The following is a 21525-nucleotide window of genomic DNA, read 5'->3' on the forward strand; positions in this document are numbered from 1 at the left end:
CCAGAAGCTTTTGCTTAATCTTCAAAGAACAGAGAGCATCTTAAGCTCTGTATAATAAGAGGAGTCTCTTACTACAAAGTCCTCTAAACTTGAAATTGGATTTTGTTTTATTTCAGTACAAGTAATCATTTGCATTGCTTGTTTTTTTCTTGGCTTTAGGACATCATCCAACCTAATCTCTTCCACATTAACAAAACATACTGAAAAAACAGAATACTCTGGAAATCAGTTTAGTAGTGGAAAGATATGTCTTGTACAGGTGAGTAAGAAAACAACAGTATGATAGTTCATAGCAAATACAGTATTTCACTTCAGACAAAACTGGAAGTCTTTACTGACAGATCATTTGAATTCTAACATTACAAACATATCTACATGCACATGTGCATCTCAGTGGGGGTCAGTGACTAAAATTTAAATGTTCTGCAGGTTTGCCTCCTAGGCAACTTTTGGGAACTAGCTGAACAGTACTGACCAGAGTCAATCTGTAAAGATCTACTGAAAGTATTGGAATTCCAAGTCCTGAAATTGCAGATCAACTTCTTAGCAAAGCAGAACAGCAGACTGGTGGCAAGGGTATATTTGTATGGGCTACAGAATAACAGTATTTGGACTTGCAGTTTTTCAAAATCACTCTCCTATGACCACTGATTATTAACATTCAATCATGCTTACAGGGAGACTTTAAAGGAAGAAAAGGTGACATAATCTATATGAAAACACATTTGGTGACAGACGATATTCAATAACCCAAAGACATTCTCTGATAAAAGATCCATTTGGTTGTTCTGACCTCACTAACAAGTCTTCAGATGAAGATGGCTGAATATGTAAACTACAAAGAACACTGAAGTTCTTTTTCTTAGTCTTCAAATCTAGCTCATATGAGTAACAGATTATAATACAGCAGCACCCTCATAAGATCTGCACTTCTTTACAAGTCTGAACAGATCAAGAAAATCTATCTGAACAAATCAGAAATTCTGTAGAAGTATTACAAACAAACCTGAAAGAATAAACAAAGTTCTGACAGGTCTGTGCAGCCTAGAGATCAGCCTTATCTGTCTGAAACGCAAAGATTTTCTTTTTTTCATCAAATGAAAAAGAAAAATCAAAAAACCTACCAAAGAGTTTTTAAAACTCCTATGTTTTTCTATTAATAAACACTGAGCCAAAATATTTTCACAAGAATACAGCCTATAAATATAAAGGATAAAAAAGACATAGTGTTTTAAGCTTGAATGTTCTGCCTAGCTGACAGGAAAAAGAAATTAGGAGCATGAAGCACAGATGCAGACATAGGGAGAGGGTCGACCAATTTAACGCATGCATCCGCGCAAATGCTTACCTACCTGAAATTCAAAAATTTTGAAGGGCTCCAGGATCTTCAAGGAAACTTCAAAGAGTTGGGAATCTGTGGATGAGATTCCAAGTAGAATAGGAGACATCTTATACAAATGAGACTTAAAAAAACCACACCACAAATGTTCTGATTCTCTGTACCAATTTTATAATGTACCGATGATCAGCCTAGATTTCTGGTGATGAAAGAATTGTTTTGTGAGATTTAGAATAGTCTCCCCCCTCCCCAAGAAATCACTCAGTATTCCATATTTATTTAATGAGAAGATACACATACATAGAAACTGAAGTCTAAATAAGATAACAAAACAAGGTTTATGTATTGGATTTTCAAATTCAAAGGAGCTGTAAAAATCCAAACAAAAGCCACCACCACTCTTAAGAGTAACACAGAGTGAAAGGTTGCACTTTTTTTCTGTAGTGTCTTCTCATTCACTTGGAAAACTGTAAAAGGCAACCAAGGAAAATAATCCATAGGGTTTTAGCAGGACCTGGTTCAGTCTTGTTTAATAAAGGCAGACACTTAAATATTTTTTTAAGTCACATACAAAGCAGTACAACCTAGAGAATTAAAATCGGCAACAAACTATACTATTTCTTCACATCGTCATTCAACTTAGCACAGTCAATTACGTTTTACAAAAGGCACTATATACTTCAACAGGGAATGAAATGAAGAACAGAGAAGTTTAAGCAGATGGAATACCAATTACTGGTTACCAGTTATCTAAGTATGAAGTTATTTGCTGGAGTCAGAAACAAGGAGGAAGAGGATTGACTGGTCAGCCAGTGAGGTATACTTCCCAACCAAAAGAAATGTAAATGCCTTAAACATAGCTCCCCTTTCCCTGCCCCCCCCCCCCCCCAAAAACCCAAACAAAACTAGTAGCTTCATATCAAGCAACAACTCAAGAAATCCAGCAGTGAAAAGCAAAGGAACACAGTCTTTTCTTCATTCTCTGCGGGTGACATAAGCTTTACACTATTTCTCACTATTTTGTAGATAAAAAAAAAAAAAAAAAAAGATTTTCTGAATGTTTACAATCTCTTTATTTGTTACTTATGCAGCTTTATAAAATACAAAAGGAAACTGCTGTGGTTAGGTGAAAGTATGATTTTTACATTATTGTATTTTGCACTTATTCCATAATAAATCCCAACAGCCACTCAGTCAAATCTTAGATGGTGTTTCTTATCATTTCAGATTACGAGCACGCATATTTAGGGGGAAAGTTGTGTAAACTGCCTACTGCCACAGCAATTTCAAACACAATCAAGGAAAGAATATGAAGTGCCTGACTACAGACCCCATACCGTAATGACTAAATATCGGCTCATAAAAGCAAAATCCATTTATATTTAACTATTCAAAACATTCCACCAAATATACTTTCAAAACAGTAATTTAAGAAAAAGTTTTTGCAAGTTCTCTGCATTGCAGTTACTTTGCCTGTGGATGCCCACTTTTGAAATGCTTTATGATAACTATGCTGTAAAGCCAGATCTATAAAAATCACTTTAAACCCCATTATTTATTACTAACCTTGTGATAAGCCCTGTTGATCAAATGGCTGCTGTGTTATAGCTTGTTGTTCAAATTGAGTGATGTTCTCCTGTAAAGCATGCTGGGATGTCACAAATCTATCTGAAATGGGTAAAGTAAGAAGGGGGGGGGGGGGGGGGAGAAGAAAAAGGAAGGAAAAAATGTAAAGAAAGATTATGTAATTAATTGGATAATTCAGTTGTTCCCAAAAACCTACATTTTGTAGTCATCTGAATTTTTACTGCATTAAAAATAAATAGAAAATTATTAGCCGAATAGGCATTTAAATCTTTCCTTATTGTAGGCTTTATTTATATTCCTCTGTAGTACTTGCTAACTCATTACACCATGAAAAAGAGCAAATAAGCAAAACCAAAATACTTTGTTCCACTAATTAGTAATAGAATAAGTACACGAAATATTTTGTACTCTCCCATCTCAAAACACAGGTATTACTTCCTAAGTAGACTATATAGCAGTGTTTTTTATTAATAATAGAGGTGATGTGGTAAAGTTTTGTGCACATAGTATTATTTTTCTATATATTTGTTTAGTAGTTTTGTTTGATACAACTAAATGGTGAAAACCTTAATCAACCTTTGTATTTTTAACAGTAAACCCACACAGCAATGAATGAAAGAAATGGTACAATAAACTTTAAGTAGTTAGCTTTTACTCCATGTACTTTTCTAGTTGTTTACTTGCATTGTCTTGAAACTCAAATCATTGACATTTTTGAAGTAAAAGTTATTTGAGAACTTGTAAACTTACCTCATTATAAACCTTATCATATTTCAAATACTCACCCTCATCTTGCTCTAAAGGCTGATCAGCCAATTGTTGTTCTAGTGCTGTTTCTTCTGTGCCTACTACTGGCTGCTGGTCTAACTCTAAAATAGCCTGCTGATCTGTTGTAACAGCTTCTGACTGCTGTAGCTCATCACTTTCAATCTCCACTTGCATCTGTGTAGAAACATGAATGCTCTGCTGATCTACTGTAGAGTCATCTATTGAAGCAGACTGCTGATGCTGCTGAAGTTGCTGTGCAAGTTCGTATCTGCAAAGAAAGGTAAGAAGGTCTTTTCATGGCTTCAGTTAGACAGTTAGCCTAATTAGTACATGAAAAAAAAATTTATTTTTATTATACGCCATAATTTAGTATACCTTCAGAGCTACCTAAGTGTTTGTTACCCATAAACAAACATCCTTATTCAATTATTAGCATTTGCTACAGAGCAAAGCTGCCTTTCCAAGTATCTTTAAGGAAGGTCTACTGAAATATATTGAAGGATTCATATAAAAATTATAAACATACCTATGAGTCTTCATGTGTTTTTTACAGTTTAGTGATGTCTTGAATGTTTTTTGACAATATGGACACATATACGGTCGAAGGTCATTATGGATCCCCATATGTCGCCTGAGGCTACCACCAGTAGTGAAGGCCCCGTTGCATATAAGACACTTAAAAGCTTTCAATCCAGTGTGTGTTCTAATATGTGCTTTCAGAACTCCAGCTGACACAAAACCTCTTCCACACTGAGAGCACTTAAATGGCTTTTCACCAGTATGTGACCTTTTTAAGAGAGAGCAGAAGTTAAAGTAGATTTAACAGTTTGATTTACAAAGGTATTAAAAGACTGAATTTTAAAATGAGCAAAATAAACCAAACTAAGGTGACTGCTGTATGGATGGAAGAGGCCTCAGTTAAGAAAATCCAGAAATTAAAGCTTTAATAAATTATAAACAACCCACACGTCATCACTGGCAGAGCTAGAAGCAATACTACATGACAATTTTATGTTCTGCAGTCCAATTTCCTTTTCTGATCATACTTTGCCTCAGTTAAAACATTTGGGTTGAATTTTTCCATGCCAGATAACGTACTAGGTTCTTCAGACCAGTATATTATCATTTGCATATATTTTCCTCAATTGAGCTAAAACAATGACCACGAAAGTTTGGAGAAAAATATACTGACCTCCTCATACTACATACTACTACTACGTTTAATAACAGAATTTTTGGGAAACGAACTGTGTCCACCCCGAATACCCCCTGAACAAGGCACAGTACAACTAGTCTTTCAGACTGCTATGTGAAAACAATAATCAAGTGGGGAACCTCTCTCACCTATACTATCAACACATCCCATTCACTATATCCTTCCTTCCAGAGGTGCTGGAGGAGTTTCCCTTTAGGACCACATTGAGATATAAAACAGACTGAAGGACAGGTTAGGAAACGGAGCTGAGCGCAACGAGAGTTTTAAGGATTATGACTGTAGCATCCCAGGAATGAGAGCTAGGGGGAAAGCAATGTGAATGCTAGGAAATGGAAGATAAAGGAAGGAGGATTTAATAAAACTGGGAAAAGTTAGGGATGGCTTATGATTACAGTATCCTTAGAAGTCTATGGTCACCACATCAGACACCATCATAAAGAAGCGTGACAGATATCAAGATTACTGTTTTGCTACCAATATACATCTATGGATATCAGCAATGGGGTATCCCAACCTTTCCCTGGTGTGCCTGTGGGAGAATCTGACACACAGAGCTTCTTCAGTCACTGCTCTATTGAAAATACCCCTACTACAAATTTCCCTCTGTTTTCAGAGAGGGAAACAAGCTTTCTAAGCAATGATCAGCACCACTCCATGAAGACAGACTAACCACACAAGCATCAAGTCTAGTAGTTTAGGTATACCGATGCCAACTTACAAAGAACAAACATGGAAAAAGAGAAAAGTTTCTAATTCCTCTACAAAACCCCTAACAAAGCCAAGCTAAGCTATGCTTCACTGAAGTACTTTGTTGAAAAGATCAATCAGAAAGAAGCACAGGGGCGAGTGACTGGTAGCCCCATCACATCTTAGTATTTTCAGTATGGGAGAAGAAGAACAAAGATGCACATAATAAGCAACGAGGCTTTTAAAGATAGTTTATCCTGAGCTGGAGTGTGTGTACACCCAACAGCAGAACGAATTCAAACACAGGCATTTGAAGAACAGAATTTTCAAACACTAAGTGTATTCTGACAAGAAAAAAAAATAATTGAGAATTCAGTGCATGTAAACCAATTGTTTAAGCAATAAGCTGTTCATGTTCTGTGTAATAAAAACACTTTTCAATTTCCATTCAAAGAATTCTGACAAAACTGTGAAAGAAAAATGAACTAGGTAGTCAGCTATATTTCTCTAACACAAATGAAAGATGAAAAGTTATGAATCTACATAAAACCGTAAACTACGTAAATGCTTCAGTAAAATATGCATAAATTTAGCTTATATTTAGGCTAAATAAGGCCATCTTTAGGCAGCTATGGCCCTCTTTAGTGGCAACAAACATTTTAATGTTAACTAACCATTGACAGTTATTTTAATAAAACAGAGAGACAAGTGTGAAACACAATTAAAATCAACTATTTCAATGAAGGACATCGAAGGTCATAATGACGCAAACCAGCAACACTTACTACTTTAAAATTATTTTGATTTAAATCAATCCAGCTTGATTGTGTCTACAAAAGACAGTGAGAAATCTAGATAGGATATTATAGAAGGAAAAGATGTGGTATTGCAAGGCTTGCCCCCTCTCGTTAAGAGAGCATATAGAAACCAAGAACTGTTTCAAGCCAGTTTGAGAACCTACCAACACAGAACTTGACTTGTAAGGAGAACATGAGGAACTCGCCACAATTTGAATTAGAGAAAGTGATAAAGTGGTACAAAGCTTACATTGCAGAAACAAGCAGATTGCCACCCACTTGTATGGAATCTTTCCTTAAATCCTAGTAATCATCTTTGGTGGTTTTTTTCATGTTTTCTCCTCCAGTTATTCATAGTTTATCTATCAAGCAGCAATGTTTGATAACTCGACTAGATGTCAAAGCTCACTGCCTGTAAAACTGCAATCCCATCTAATTTTGAAGCCACCCTTTCTTTTCAAAACAAAGTTGGATTAGTTCCCCTCCACTGGTTCCCCTCCAACCTAATTTTTTCTGTGACTCCATAACCTTGTGGTTGTAACAAACACCCACTATATGGAACTTGAACAGAACTTCAAGCAACAAAATGATCCCCAAGAACCTGTACTCGATTACAATGTAAGCCTAAATTCTTCTAGGTTTACTACCCAGAAAACAGCGCACACAATAAAAAGCTGATTTCCTTCTCAAAAAATAGGAGTTACATACAAAGCAGATGATCTGCAGTATGCAATTACAAAATTACGAAAAAACCCCACATGCAATGCTTGCTATTTCCTATACATAGTTTAGGAAAAAACAGTCTGAGTGTTAATAAGCTAAACTGCACACTGAACACAACCACTAGGACTGCACATCGGTATGAACTAGTCCAAAGCCTCCTCCAACTTTACCAGAAAAATCAATTATCACTGGTTCACTACCTAAGAGATGGTAAAAAAGGAAGTCTTTTCAGTGAACACTAAATAAATTCATGCTTTTCCATAAATTTTGTTATTACATACATTTCCTTTCTTCTTTGTATTTATTTTACCTGATGTGTTGTTTAAGATGACAAGATTTTTTATAGGCTCGATGGCAATAAAAACATTTGTATGGTCTGTCTGCATCATTCACAAAATTATTGTTAAAATAATTTTGGAAGAACTGGCTATTCCTTGGGATTGGCTGGATAAGACCTGCACACATAAACACACACACACAAAAAGGAAAAATTAATTCGTAAAGTTATTCCAAAGTTGCAGCAGTCTGAAGAGCTAGTATTCGAAAAAAATGTGACTAAACTTTTAGTATGCAAGAAAATAAAGAAAATGAGCATGTTTTCAGCACTTAAAATTATGCATGCATCTATTTAGCATTATACATATTATATTGCACATGCTATCTATTTTAGTGATAGCTCTTCTTATATCCATAGGTCCGCCTCATCACATCAAGCCTCACATATGTCCAAAATAAGCATTAACTTTAAAAAAAGCTGACAGTTATGACTTCACTGCTAATCAAATAATATTTTGCTCTTCCAACCTCCACCTTAACCAAATGACATTGAATCAATGTACCCCAGATATACATTTTAACTTGACAAATGTTTAATATGCATTTTGTGAAAAGTACAAAACACCATAATATATATCTGCCTTTACTTAAAGGATAAAAAAGCCCATTAAAAATTGTTCTATTTGTACATCACATCTACTTTAGCTAATCAGTCAGTCTTGCTAATTCTCTGGGGACCTCCAAAAATGTATTTGGGCAGGGGGGGAACCAAAACCTCAAACCAACTTATTTAAACAAATGCTGTTTATACACTGGTCCCTGAAGTCAGTCAAGTGTCAATTTGGAAAATCAGTTAAAAGTTCCTGCTACTAAATGTCCAACTGCTAACACAAGAGTATGCTGTCTCAGAAGCAGCCAACAGAAGGATATCTCATCCCAAACACCATGACAGAATGGGAACAGTAGCAGACTTCTCAAGTAAACAAACTCATCATCATTCACACATCAGTGAACTCAAAAGTACTCATCACAACACTAATATACAAGGCTGAGAGAGTAATGAAAAGTTTCAACAAACATGCAAAAGATCCCTTTGTGGTCCTAAATATTCACCACAGAAGCCTTTTATGCTGTCTCTTCCTTCTTCATACTGCTTCACCTAGCATGCTATGTTTCATATTCAGAAAAGAAAGCCTAAAGGGTGTCTGCTGAATTTCACATTTACTTGAAAAGAGCAGAAGACAAGGAGAGGGAATCCTCTCAATTTTGAGAGGAGATTGCAACAATGAAAAAATAACAAGTTTACCTGTCTCAGACTTGAAAAAGTTTATGTATACATATGTGTGTTATACATATATATATATATATTTATAAATACATGTGTGCCAAAACTTCCTTCACCTTCACCAACTCAGTTGGCCTAGTAAAAACATTCTCCCTTAAAAAAAAAAACCAAAACCAAAACCCCCCAAACAAAACAACAACAAAAACCCAAGCCAAAACAAAAAAACACAACCCCCCAAAACCAACACAAAACCTCAAACCAAACCGAACCAAAAAAACCCTACCAAAACCAAACCCACAACCCTACTTTCTAAATCCCTTCTGGCATTCTTCTGTGATGGTAATTAGTAGTAGTGTACAGGAGATGACACAAGTCTTCCAAATCAGAAGAGAAGGAAAAGGAACTCTGTATGACAAATATTTACTCTCAGTTATTTTTGATTATACAAAAGCAGAATAATTCAGTTAACTCTTAGAATGAATGATAGCAAACTTGTGAGCATATCCCCAGTTTCAGTGGTTCTGGTCTACAGAAGTACTACAGAATTTCCTAGTAAGATACATAACAGAAATTCCTAATAAAACACTTCCAAACTATTTACTCAACCAGTTCAACTCGGATAAATGAAACATTTCTCCAAACTGTTAGAATAGTTAAAGGTGGCTCTACACTGGATATAGCAAGTCAGCAAAATAGTTCTGAGTGGGAACGTTCTATAAAAAGGTATTTTTTTCTCCCATCAGTTCCATCTTTGGAACCACAGTACATGCTAGAAAAATGACAGTAAGTTTTTTGCATTTCCTACTCAATAAATACCATCAACTAACACAATAAAATGAAACAACATTGTAACAGGTACAGAACAATTTGCGGACTTTTTTATAGACTTTTAGAATAATTTAGACTTTTTTAAAAAGTAAAATATGTATCAACACTTATTCTTTTTTTTTCTGTCAAAAGGTGCCACTCGAAGATTAACACTAATACAGAGCAACAATACTAGTTTCCTGACACCTCTAAAAGAAGTAAGAGTATTTTTTTTTCTGGAAACAGTGGAAATATTGTCAGTGGGCTGAAAAAACATGACACCTTCTAGACAAATGGTGGAACTTCTTATTTTTACATTGAACACTCCAATATCAGCAGAGTTCACGTGTTATCAGTACCCGTAGGAAACAACTTTTATAGTATTTCTTTTTTGTTAATATTAAATTTTTTTCCAAAAAACGGAATTTCACCGCACAGATCTTAATTGTACTGAAGTGCTTTTTTTTCTTTTTTTTTAAATTCAAGAAATAGGAGTGTACCTGTTTCCAGGGTTCACTCAAGAAAGAAATACTGTGTGATCTGAATATCTGAAGCTGTCAGTTAAGTTTTGCTGCTAGTCTGAAAATTTAAGTTTCTTATACCCAATACCAAAATAACCACTACTCTTGCAGATGGTAATTCTTGGAAGCAGTGAAAGCAGAAGGACTTTTAAAGAGTGATAAAGATTTTAGGCTAAAGATATTACCAATGTAATATTCTACTATATAAAGATGACTACACAGCACACAAGGCAGAGGTTAGCAGACTGGTGAGTCAAACAACAATGAAGAGTAAACGCCTTGCCCACTACATTGACCTCTACAGGACAACAATATATACTGTCTTGATTGAGCTGTACAACAACTTACCTTTTTCCAAAAAGTGGTTTTACGTAATGTTGTAACAATTATTCTACAACAGAATTAAAATAACTGTATGAATTCTCTATAGTACGTTCCAGAATTATTCTGCCCTTTACCACTAATTCAGCTGAGGTCATGATAGTAACAAATACACTAAAATCATATAACACACCAACTCCTTAATACATGTAATTTGAATAAATATGATCATCTTATGAAGAATCTAGGTCATGAACTGTCTGTCATGTTTTCTATACCAACAGTCTAACAATAGCTTAAATTAACTTCTCTCTTAACGTAATGTAAAAATGCACACACTTTCTTCTGGTAAGGATTATACAATTTCTCTGTAAATAAAGAAAGACTCTTCTTATTAATTCTAGTGCAAGCAAAATACAAAATATGGCACTTTTGTGAAGCCTGATTATTTCTGATGGACTTATTTCAAAGTACATCTTTCCCAGTAAGCTCTGAATGGGTTTGCTTGATCAAACCATGACCTCTATTTTCCAGTGAAATCCAAATTTCAAGATGGCACAGATTTACTTGCTCTTTACCTAAATCAGTTATGAGTATGGGCTCTTGCAAGGGAATGTCTGGTACTGGAACACTCGTCTTTCCTACTCGAACTTTTGCAGGTTTACGTTGATGTCTCAGCTTTCTTAGTTCAGTATGTTTAAAATGTGAAGCAATATGTGTTTTCCGGTGGCCCGACGTTCTAAACTTTTTGTCACAGTGAGGACAAGCAAAAGGCCTAACACCTGCAAAAGATTAGAAAAAAAATATTAGTTTGTGATTTTATTTCCACTGCCCTAGAAAAGTACCTTTAGAATACAGATTCTCTTTTCTATTTTGGGGGGTTTTGTTTTGGTTTTTTCCTATAAGGGTGTTTATTGTTAAATAGGTTTTCAAAACAGATCCATAAAATCCAATCAAAAGTAAATATGAAATTGCTGAACTACTAACTGGTTGTAACACATCACTTTACACAAGCTTGTTAACAGGAAACTGGATGATGCAAAAGTGACAGCAATTTTCAATGGCTTCCAGAAGCTATCCTAAGAATTGCAGATAGCAGGTCAAATGTCCTTCCAAAACAAACTGTTAAAAAAAACCGTGAGAAAAAAGAATCAAACAAACACATAGACGAATGATATATAATAGGATAAAACGGAAGAACAGTGATGTGACAAAGTCTAACAGAATTCTAGATCTGTCTCTGAAAACGTCAACACTGTTTGATGGCAGTCAAAAAAGCATGCCAACAGGAATTATTAACGAAGGACTTTTGCCATGCAATATCTGGTAGAAATCTCTCCCTGGAAAGGTTACTGGAGAACCTGGTAAGTTACAGAGACAGTGAAAGCTGTCGAACTTTCAAGCTTTTGTTCAAGGGGAGATCTTGGACTTGGAAGGCTAGGAAACATGACTGGGTATTATGAAGAAAACTCTATAAAATCACAGATAGGAAAAGTGCACAAGAAATAAGAATGAACCATTCTTCACAATACATTAACTAAAACATCATATGAAACTACTGAGCAGAATATTTAAAGCAACAGAAAGCACTTTACTCAACATGTAGCTCAACGTTTTAATTCATTATGTTAGGTTGTTCTAGTATTAAGTTCACATGGGTTCAAAAATCAATCAGCTAAGTTCTTTGGAACAAAAACTTATAAAGTGCTGCTTAGTGCAGAGGTACAGCCTGCTTCACGAAGTCCTCAACCCAAAGACTGGCGGAAGCTGGTTGTATGCTGCTAAGAAGCATTACTGTAGGCTTCCCCCTTTCTGCACGCTGCCATCAGAGACAGCATACGGGGCTAGCTGAACCTCTAACCTGACCCAGTAAGCCTAACCTGCTAGACAGAGGAAGAAGCAAACATCTCTGACAGGAAAAAACAGTGGGTTGAATGATGGTTAACTACATGCTGGAGTTCCATAAACACTGGACTACCCATTTTTCAAGCCACCTAGTGCTTTTGCCACTTTGCATGAGTCTGACTCCTTAAATAAAGCAAGGCTGATGTTAAAGTAATAGGAAAAATACTAGTTTACAAGTTTACAAAAAACAAAGTGAAAAACTTTCTGCAGATGAATCCAACATTGATATTTTGTGGATTAAAGGTTTGACTATAAAACATATTGAACACCAAATGCACATAGCCATTGAATGATACTTTTGCAGAATGTAAATACACAAACAGGAGTGAAAGTAAAGACTAGCACATTTACGAGCTTATCTTCCTGAAAACTTATTTACCTGCAGGAATAAAGAAAGAAAAAGTGCAAAACAACCAGGCAGTCCACCAAGAGTAGAAAATTCATTTTTCTCTATGCAGAGGATAGAAGTTCAGCCACAGAAAAACGGGTATTGAAGACATCACATATGATGTAAACAAGGACCATACGAACAGAGGAGTTTATGCAGTGTAAGATATTGAAAAGTTAAGGTGGTGAAAACACAAAGCAACACCTTATTGTTGAAGATAAAATGGGAAGTAACCAAACAGTCCTGAGTGATACAGTGAAATTATCAACAAGTGTGGGGAAGGGGAGGGAAGAAAAGATGCAGAGTAAATATGAAAGATGACTGGGGATAAGTAAAATCAGAACTCAAATTCTAAGAGTATGACTCTTTAGAAAGCACCATTAAATACACTCACAATACTGATATTAAAAAGGAGTAACAGCTGACTCTTCATCAGAAAACTAGATGTTCATGGCTTTTGTAAGAGCCCAAACAAAGTCTCAAAGCCATGAAACACTAGAAGGTTAGGTCAAAAATTTAAGTTCATCATACAAGGCACTAAAAATGGTTCATTCTCTGATATGTATCAATGACGTGACAGACATCTCTACAATTTAAACACTTCACATTGTGTTTTTTCATTTAAGGTCTCACCCACACCACAGAAAATACAAAAGCAATTTTGAGGCCTTACCTGTATGTAGACGAATGTGAACTTTTAAACTCCCTGAGGTGGAAAAGCATTTCATACAAAATTGGCACTTGAAAGCTTTAATGCCAGTATGTGTTTTTATGTGAGCTGTGAGAGTACTCTTAACAGCAAAGGCGCGGAAACACTGCGGACACTTGAACGGCTTCTCATGGGTATGAATGCGAATGTGACGCACTAGATCACTTGGTTTTTTAAATTCTTTAGAGCAATATGGACAAACATGCCACCTTATTCCATTTTCTTCACGTATAGAACCTAAAATAGGGAACACAAAAATGAATGTTTCAAACATTTTAACAGTTCTTCAAAAAATCCACCACACTTACACCATTATACAAGCAATCAAAACACAAAAACATTTTGTGAAATAGATGCCATTACAACACACTTCGCAGACAATTAACTTCTCCATCAGATATATTCTACTTCACAAAAATAGTGATGGGCTGGAATGACAAAAACACAACCAAAGACAATCCTGTTGAAATTCAAACATTTTTATGCTACCAAAAAGGAAGGTGGTTAAAAAAAAAAAAAAGCTAAGAAATTCTGACTTCACAGAATAGAAAGCATTCAGTTTGTATGCCACTTAGAAATACCGAATGCAGTTGTAATGCCATATAATATACCAATTAACTTATAAATACCATATCTAACATAAAATTATCCAACGACTATAACTCCTGAACCATAACCAAACCAAATTATTTTAAGTACTAAACGCTTATCTAGCTAAGTGGAAGAGATACTTGATATGGCCCTCTCTTCTGCAAATTCAGACTTAAATTACATTTTATGCATCTTTAAAGGAGCAAAATGTCCATAAAAAGTCCTTCTGAAATATTTACAATTTAAGGCTACTTTTTCACAAAAGTTGTTTTATGATCCAAGAACCCTAAGCTCCATCCTAAAGCAACAGTATACCTTTTCTCAATAAAAATGACAAAAGAAGCTTCTAAATCCCATCAGGGTTTTTTATTCATATAGGTTGTTCAATATCAGACATTTGCTCGTTTCAATCAGTTCACATTGTTGTTTTTTTTCTGTAAACCATGTCAATACACTGAGGTTACATTATTTTATGAAAAAATAAAGGTGGTTGTGTTTGACTATATAGCAGTGACCTTTTATTTTTATTTGCAGTCAGAGTTAGCGAGTTGTTACTGATACACACAAGGAACAAAATAGTTGTTATTATTACCAGAGGAAAAAGTTAATGTCGGTTTTTAGCCCAGTTATGCTGGACAAGATAAGTTTTTGACTTTGGGTCAATTTCTGCAACCCTTGCAAAGAAAAAAGCAACATCAATGTATCTATGAAGTTACTATGGACAGAGCTCAATGACTGATTATTATAGAGTTGGCAACCTTAAAGCTTGAGCAACTTTAACACTAAAGTTGCATTTAAGCACACAGAGATAAAATCCAGACTTGCATGCACACAATACAGTAAGGAGGTGAAATATTAAGATGCATTTATGGTGACGGTATCAAATCAGCACTGTGATTCCAAACACAGGCAACGTGAAGTACTATCCACAATGCCAACTTTCTTCCTTCCCTACATGGCCTAGATCAGTGAAAATCTGCATGAGGCAGCAGCACTGCACTTCTGCCTCTGCGAGGCCAGAGTAGAGCCTGCAAGAACCCTCTGCTCTGGGACACACCATGAAATCCCAATCCTCCTCAGAGAAGGATGATGGGAAAAAGAGGGAAAAAGATTTATAGTCTTTCTTTTTTGTCCTCCTCCAAAAACTCCACTGATCTAAATCCAAAAGATTTAACAGTGTAACTTCACTTCATGCCATTCTGACACATTTTAGTATCAGTATAATGAAAGTTATAAATGCTACTATCTTAACTTATACACATACTGTATTTTAGATAAAAGAAGATGAAGAACGTAACGGATCCACAGCATGTTTTGGGAAATCCCTTTATAAAGCCATCACACCCACAAATACTGTAGTCCTTACAGCACAAAAAGTAGCAAGCAATGGCAACATTACCAGGTAAAAACGGTGATTTTTTCTTAATAACCTTTTTTTCTTTTTTATCCAGTTTATCTGTACTCTCTTGCTCCTTATCTTGTTCTGCATTATTAGAGTCAGCCTGATGATTTGAGAGAGTCTGGACGTCTGGGTTCTGATCCTGAGCCCCAGGAGTCTTAGCCTGGCTGCACTCAGTAGAATGTGCAGAGACGGGAATCGAAGACAACCCACTGTTCTCTAAAGCTTGCTAAAAGAGAACAAAAAACTTCTAGATTAAGAAAGAAACATTCCGCAGTTGCTCCAACTTTTCTCAAACAGCTACTTAGAAGATATAATGCAAATATAATTAAAGGAATTAAATGTCTCGTCCTCCCAGAATTTCAGCTGGATTTCAAACTTGCAAAAACATTCTCACACAACACTGACTTCTGATTGCCTGTGAGATTTTAAGTTGGATTTGCTGCATTAATACATGTGCCAACAGCTGCCTTTCAGAAAAGTACCAATTGTTTCTACAGAATCAAGCATTCGCCAGAAATACGTAGCGCTCTCTTATGCCTACTACATGAGAGGATAGTTCCCCACAGAAGATCAAATTTTAAGCCCATCAGCTGTGGAGAAGCCATAAAAGATATAAAGAAAAAGGAAGAATGCTAAACCAAAGACAGACTCTGAAAAGTTCAAAAGGCTCTCTTAACAAACCACTGATAACCATCAGACCAAGGCAAGAGCTATGCACTCATTTTTATGTACACCTGGAAGGGACTGGGGTGTAGGCACCTTTATGCGTACTATTGTGTCCGAAAAGTCTCTGGATCAAAGACCTCAAACACACATTTAAGTAGGAGTGTGCAGATATTTGATTGCTTGGAAGAAAACAATGTTTTATTTTTATTTTGTACAACAAGATGGCTAGTGATGCTCATACAATAACTTAAAGAACCAACCTCAAAGACAGATTTATTTTTTAATAGCTATCACAACAATAGTTATATTTTGTGTTTTAATTTGGTGCAACTGCACATCACATTCCCAACATTAGAGAACTCAGCAGAGGTTAACATGGTGAACCGGCACATAGCTACATGTAACATTTGGGTCTTCCAAAAAAATTTAAACGGTAATTAAAAGACCAGAGATTAAAAAAATAGCTTAATGGTTATAGCAGGCTACCACCAATACTAAAGAATAATATTCTCTGCCCTGTTCTATTATGCAGTGGAGGATGCAGAACAAGCATAGACAGTTGAATTACTGCCTGCATCTCTTCTGTTACATAGCATCTCCTATTGCCAGTATCAAGGACAGAATAATGGGTTAGGCAAAACATTGGTCTGACCCAGGAAGGAATTTTCTTTGCACCAATAAGAAATATTCAAATAGCCTTATTAATTAGAACAGGATAAGGGCCCTGTATACATTCTCTTTTTTTTACTAGGTAAAAATATTTTTCCCCTCTAAAATGTCATCATGTTTTAAGCACAGCATAACTTAAGGACATGCCACAAACTCCTTCTAGGCAACAGGGAAAAAAAAAGAAGCCAAAGGGATCAATAAAATGTCCATGTATGGGTGTGTACACTTAAAGCTTTCTTCTAGGTCATGTAATCAATATTCATAACCTTGTTTTTGTAAAATTATACAAAAAGATACCTTGGTGCATTCCACACTCCTTCAGTAGATTTCTATAATTCTTTCTTGACTGATAAAACATTTAGAAATGCAGAGGGAATGCTATCATTGAAAATACTGAGAACAAATTTCACTAAAAACGAGAAAGAAACGACTGAAATATAAAGCTGTTCTCACACACAGCTCTTACCTGCAAAATATCTCTATTGATTCCCACTGCAATGTTGAGCTGTTGACCAGGTTGTTGAGGCTGGTTATTTTCTACAGGACCTGGTTCTGATAACTCAAGGAGCTGCTGGATGACATCAGTTACAGCCTGCTGACCCTGATGAGCAGTAGCTGACGACACCTGGTTTTCTGTCTGTTGAAGAAGTGGAGACCGAAAATGTGTGGCCTGAAATATATAGCAGTACGTTTGTAAAGGAAGATGAAAAGTATGTATGAACTGATCTGTTCAGCTGCCTTATCTGAAATATGTTAACTGTCCACTACAAGGATGTCCACTTGTATAAAACATAAGGATTACACAGAGCTGTCATTCAAGGTCTGCTCACTCCACTAAAGAATTGCTTCTCTATATCCCTTTTCTGGAGTTCTTCCCAAGCTGCATAACTGTAAGCTTACAGCTTGAATTAATGTTATCGTAACTACTGAACTGTCAACCAGTTCACAAAACACAGGGATCAATTACTGAATTACACATGTACAGGCCACATGCAAAGTAATTCCACAACAAATAAATGGCACTGACATGGTCATCTTTTTAAAGTTCACATTTAAGTAAAGCAAGTCCTTTGGAAAAATAACCTTCTATTAGTTGAGATTTTTTTGTATGAAATTATTTGTGTTGTGATATCAAAATCTTTCAGAACAATCAAACTACTAACTCTTTTCCCTTCAACTTTCAATCTTCTAAATCTCTTAGCTTTAGAAGAATCTCTTCATACTCTAAAAATTTAAATACAGATGGAGCTGTGTCAAAATACTAACAAAACATAAAGTCTAAAAAATCCAATTTCTTTATTTCTGATTTCATAATTGTATCTTGGGCTACCTCAGTAACAAATATGAAGAAAAAAATGATAACGAGCCTTAGTATTTCGTTTTAAAATCAGAAATTAAGACTCCTTCTATTCTCCTTCATTTATAAATTTCCCTTTGTTATAACAAATAGACTCTGTAAGTATACCGTTACTGAAACAACTGCTTTCAATCATTTATTTTACTGTAGAAAAGAGAAATTTATATTTATATAGTGGCTAGCCCCATAATTCTGTTTCTTAGAACACACTGGAAATTTGCTTCTAATATTCACTTCTGCTCTCCAAAAATAATCACTTGCAGGCGCGTGCACGTGCACACACACATACATGTATACATAAAATGCTACCTTCTTTTAGATAATATTTAACAAAGAATAATGTTAGGCTTCATGTAGTATTTCTTCTAATCTGAAAACTCTCCTAAGATTTTCTTTATACTGATACATTACACTGGACAGTTAAAATAACACTGTCACCATATTTGAGGGTAGTTACAAAGAAGTGTATTATGAAAAATTAGCTTGACTCGAGTTACATCCTGTGCATTTGATTAAGTACTCTTAATGCCTTCTCATGAGATGATATAAAACAAACCCTTATCTCATTTCTCTTGCATGCATGCAAGAATAGCACTTGCTATTTTGCTGATTTAACCATTACTTCATCTTTTTTCACCTCACCATTGGGACAGATGGAAAGACTCAACCTCTTCAGATTCCAATTTAGCAAAAGGGCTATAAACATTTCAATATGTATTTTACAAAATAAAACACCCTGTATGCCATTTTCATTGCAATAAACGGGAACTGAAGCAAAGTGTTTTGCTAAAGAGTGTAACAGCTCTTTATAGAGACCATTCATTTTCTTGCAACGGAATGCAGAGAAGCTCTTTAGTAGAGCGGGAAGCCTACACTAAAAAGTCTATAAAATTCTCCCAGGCTTTAGCAAGAGGGGAAAAAAAATTGTTAATGAAGGAACTGCTTAATATCATCTTTGACATGAAAATTACAGTACTACATTTATTTAGCCAGTATGTTCACGTATTATACAGCAGTTTATATACAGTCTCATGGAGGTTAGCTTTCCTGAAAATAATACATACATATATGCATGCATATAAAGGTTATTGCTATTAGGATACCCTGTTCAACACAAAAAGTTTCAGGTCTCTTTGTAGGTCTCACTTCACTACCCAATTTTAAAAATAGCATAGAGAATGAAGTGTTTTATTACTACTTCATAATTCCACATTTGTTCCATTAGAATAGTGCACCTTGTGATCACCCTTAGTCTGTCTGATCTGCTGTGTAACACAGACGGTGTGACTGCTCCAAGTGAATTACTCCTTCAAGTAAACTAACTGTACAAAAATTATAGCAGATCTTTAAATCAAGTACTTTATTGTGATAACTTTCTGTTGCTATACAACCTCAACAAGTTGCTGCAACGGTAAATTATCTACACTAAAATTCCATACTTTATTTCAAAGTGTGACTTTGTCTAGCTTCAACCCTCAAAAAGTTTTTTCTCTTCCCTATTAAAGGGATTACAGATTTTCCCCTTTTCTTCAAAACAGCAGAATTAGTCATCCTTAAATATTTTATCTGATGGGCAAAATAGATAATGCACCTTGAATCTCTTAAATAATAAAATACATCATATCATACTTTAAGAATTCTGATGGCTCCGATTGCTCCTGTATCTTTGAATATAGTTCATGAATAGTGAACACTGTAAACAGACAACCGACAAAAGCAAAACTTCCCCAAATGAAATACAGAGGACATACAAAGTTTTCATTTCTGTGCAAAGTTTCTTCTCTATAAACAAAAAGACCAAAACTAATCTTTCCAGGCAAGGCAAACCTAACCTTCAGCTGATGTATCAATTATTACTTCTTCCATCCCTATTTATAAGGGGAATTTAAAATCCTTGAAAACTCCTATCCCTGTGAATATGGCCTGCTTTTCCTGTTCTTCTATATGTGATTTTATTCTGGGCCACATCAGAACATACATTGTTTGGTGCACCCAGCTCACCAAGAAATCCAGATCACTCTGTATCAGTGATTTGTCCTCTTCATAAATTACCTCAATCTTTGTATCATCTTGATCAGTGATGATTTTATATTTTCTTCCAGGTCACTAATAAACTATTAAGTAGTGTAGGGTCAAGAATTACTTTCCAAGTGACTCCATCAGAAACACAGTAACAATGGTGATTCCCTGCACACCTCTTTTACAAGTTCTCTCAGAAAGTTTTAAAAATCACTCATGGCACCTCATGTTAATTTTAGTACGTCATTCTATTTGAAAATACAAAAAACATATCCCTGCTTTTTATCATCTCCATTACAAGAAGGAAAATGAAGAATCATTAAGGATGCAACTAGCTCTACTTACCAAAAAGCAAACATTAAATAAAAGAAAAATATGTATACCTTTTCTTAAAAACATGTGTGATACATGATGCCATCCCATGGAGGAATCTGAGCACATATCCTAGTTCAACAAATGAACAGCAACTGCACATAAACAAGCAGGCTGTGCATCTGAAGGCATGGAAACAAGCAGATAGTACATCAAAGGAGGAATATCTGAAAACATGTAACAAAATTGCTGCTGATTCACCTTAGCATTGATGTCTGTCTGCATTAGTTTTGAAGTGATGCTGTGCATTCCTTTTCCACAAGATTCCCATACATGTTACAGTATATAGTTAGAACTGTAAAAATAGAAGGTACCCTAGCAAGTGGAAGGAGAATTCAGGTTTCTGCTCTAACTGCTAGACTAGGAAAGTCAGGCTTCTCCTTGCTTGGTTTCCTAGATCCACCACATGTAAGCTGAAGCTGACTCTGTAAAGGTTCACACTTAAAATGCTTGGTGGTTCAGCAGTTAACCAAATCTTTCTCTGGAGAAAGATGCTTAGACTAAGGATGGAACCAGACCAGTCCTCTCACTTGGTAGGCAAGAGTGCCAGGCAATTATGGGAGGAGGGGGCAATGGGATCCATTGCTCCCAACTGGCACCTCTCACTGGGAACCACACAATATGACACCCTGACAAAGGAGCCTAATTTCAATATTCAGAGTCAATGAAAAAAAGACAAAAAAACACCCTCTTGATTCTTGAGAAAAAGAGACGTCATCAGTTCCTCTCTGGAACTTGATTTGCTGGAGGGTTTTTGAATATAAACCATGCTATATGAAAAAAAGTCAATTTATTGCGGGGGGTGGACAGTGGTATGACAAATGGGGGGGACTATGCAAGACTTGAATTTTAATATTGTATTTTTATTTTTTAAGTGATTTTTAAGAGATCAATATGAATTGAAAAACTACATTCTAGGCAAATTTCCCCCTCCCTTTCTAGAACATAAATCTGGCACAAATATATGCAGATTATAATTTTATAAAACTTCATTATTTAGGAATATGTTACATTTAATCCAGTATATTTACAATAAAGTGTACCCTAAATTGATGATTATCTTCCTTTCAGACCTGCACTTTCACACACACACACAGCCCCCCCAAAAACCAGGCATCAC

The 21525-nt window shown here is 35.5% G+C and overlaps 1 protein-coding gene across 4 annotated transcripts in view; it reads right to left on the reverse strand.

Moving 5' to 3' along the window:
* Positions 1–21525, reverse strand: part of ZNF236 (zinc finger protein 236) — a 100801-nt gene that overhangs the window by 43203 nt on the left and 36073 nt on the right. For 3 of the 4 annotated variants that reach the window (XM_069778846.1, XM_069778844.1, XM_069778843.1), the window contains exons 9-16: positions 17124–17327; positions 15320–15548; positions 13294–13566; positions 10906–11109; positions 7428–7572; positions 4221–4481; positions 3712–3962; positions 2906–3007 (exon numbers count right to left, since the gene is read on the reverse strand). In XM_069778846.1, coding sequence (XP_069634947.1) covers positions 2906–3007; positions 3712–3962; positions 4221–4481; positions 7428–7572; positions 10906–11109; positions 13294–13566; positions 15320–15548; positions 17124–17327 — 1669 coding nt within the window. The remainder of the gene's footprint in view (positions 1–2905; positions 3008–3711; positions 3963–4220; positions 4482–7427; positions 7573–10905; positions 11110–13293; positions 13567–15319; positions 15549–17123; positions 17328–21525) is intronic. The other variant, XM_069778845.1, reaches the window with a different exon arrangement.

The sequence above is a fragment of the Haliaeetus albicilla genome, chromosome 3 (genome assembly GCF_947461875.1).
Source record: "Haliaeetus albicilla chromosome 3, bHalAlb1.1, whole genome shotgun sequence".
Classification (NCBI taxonomy): domain Eukaryota; kingdom Metazoa; phylum Chordata; class Aves; order Accipitriformes; family Accipitridae; genus Haliaeetus; species Haliaeetus albicilla.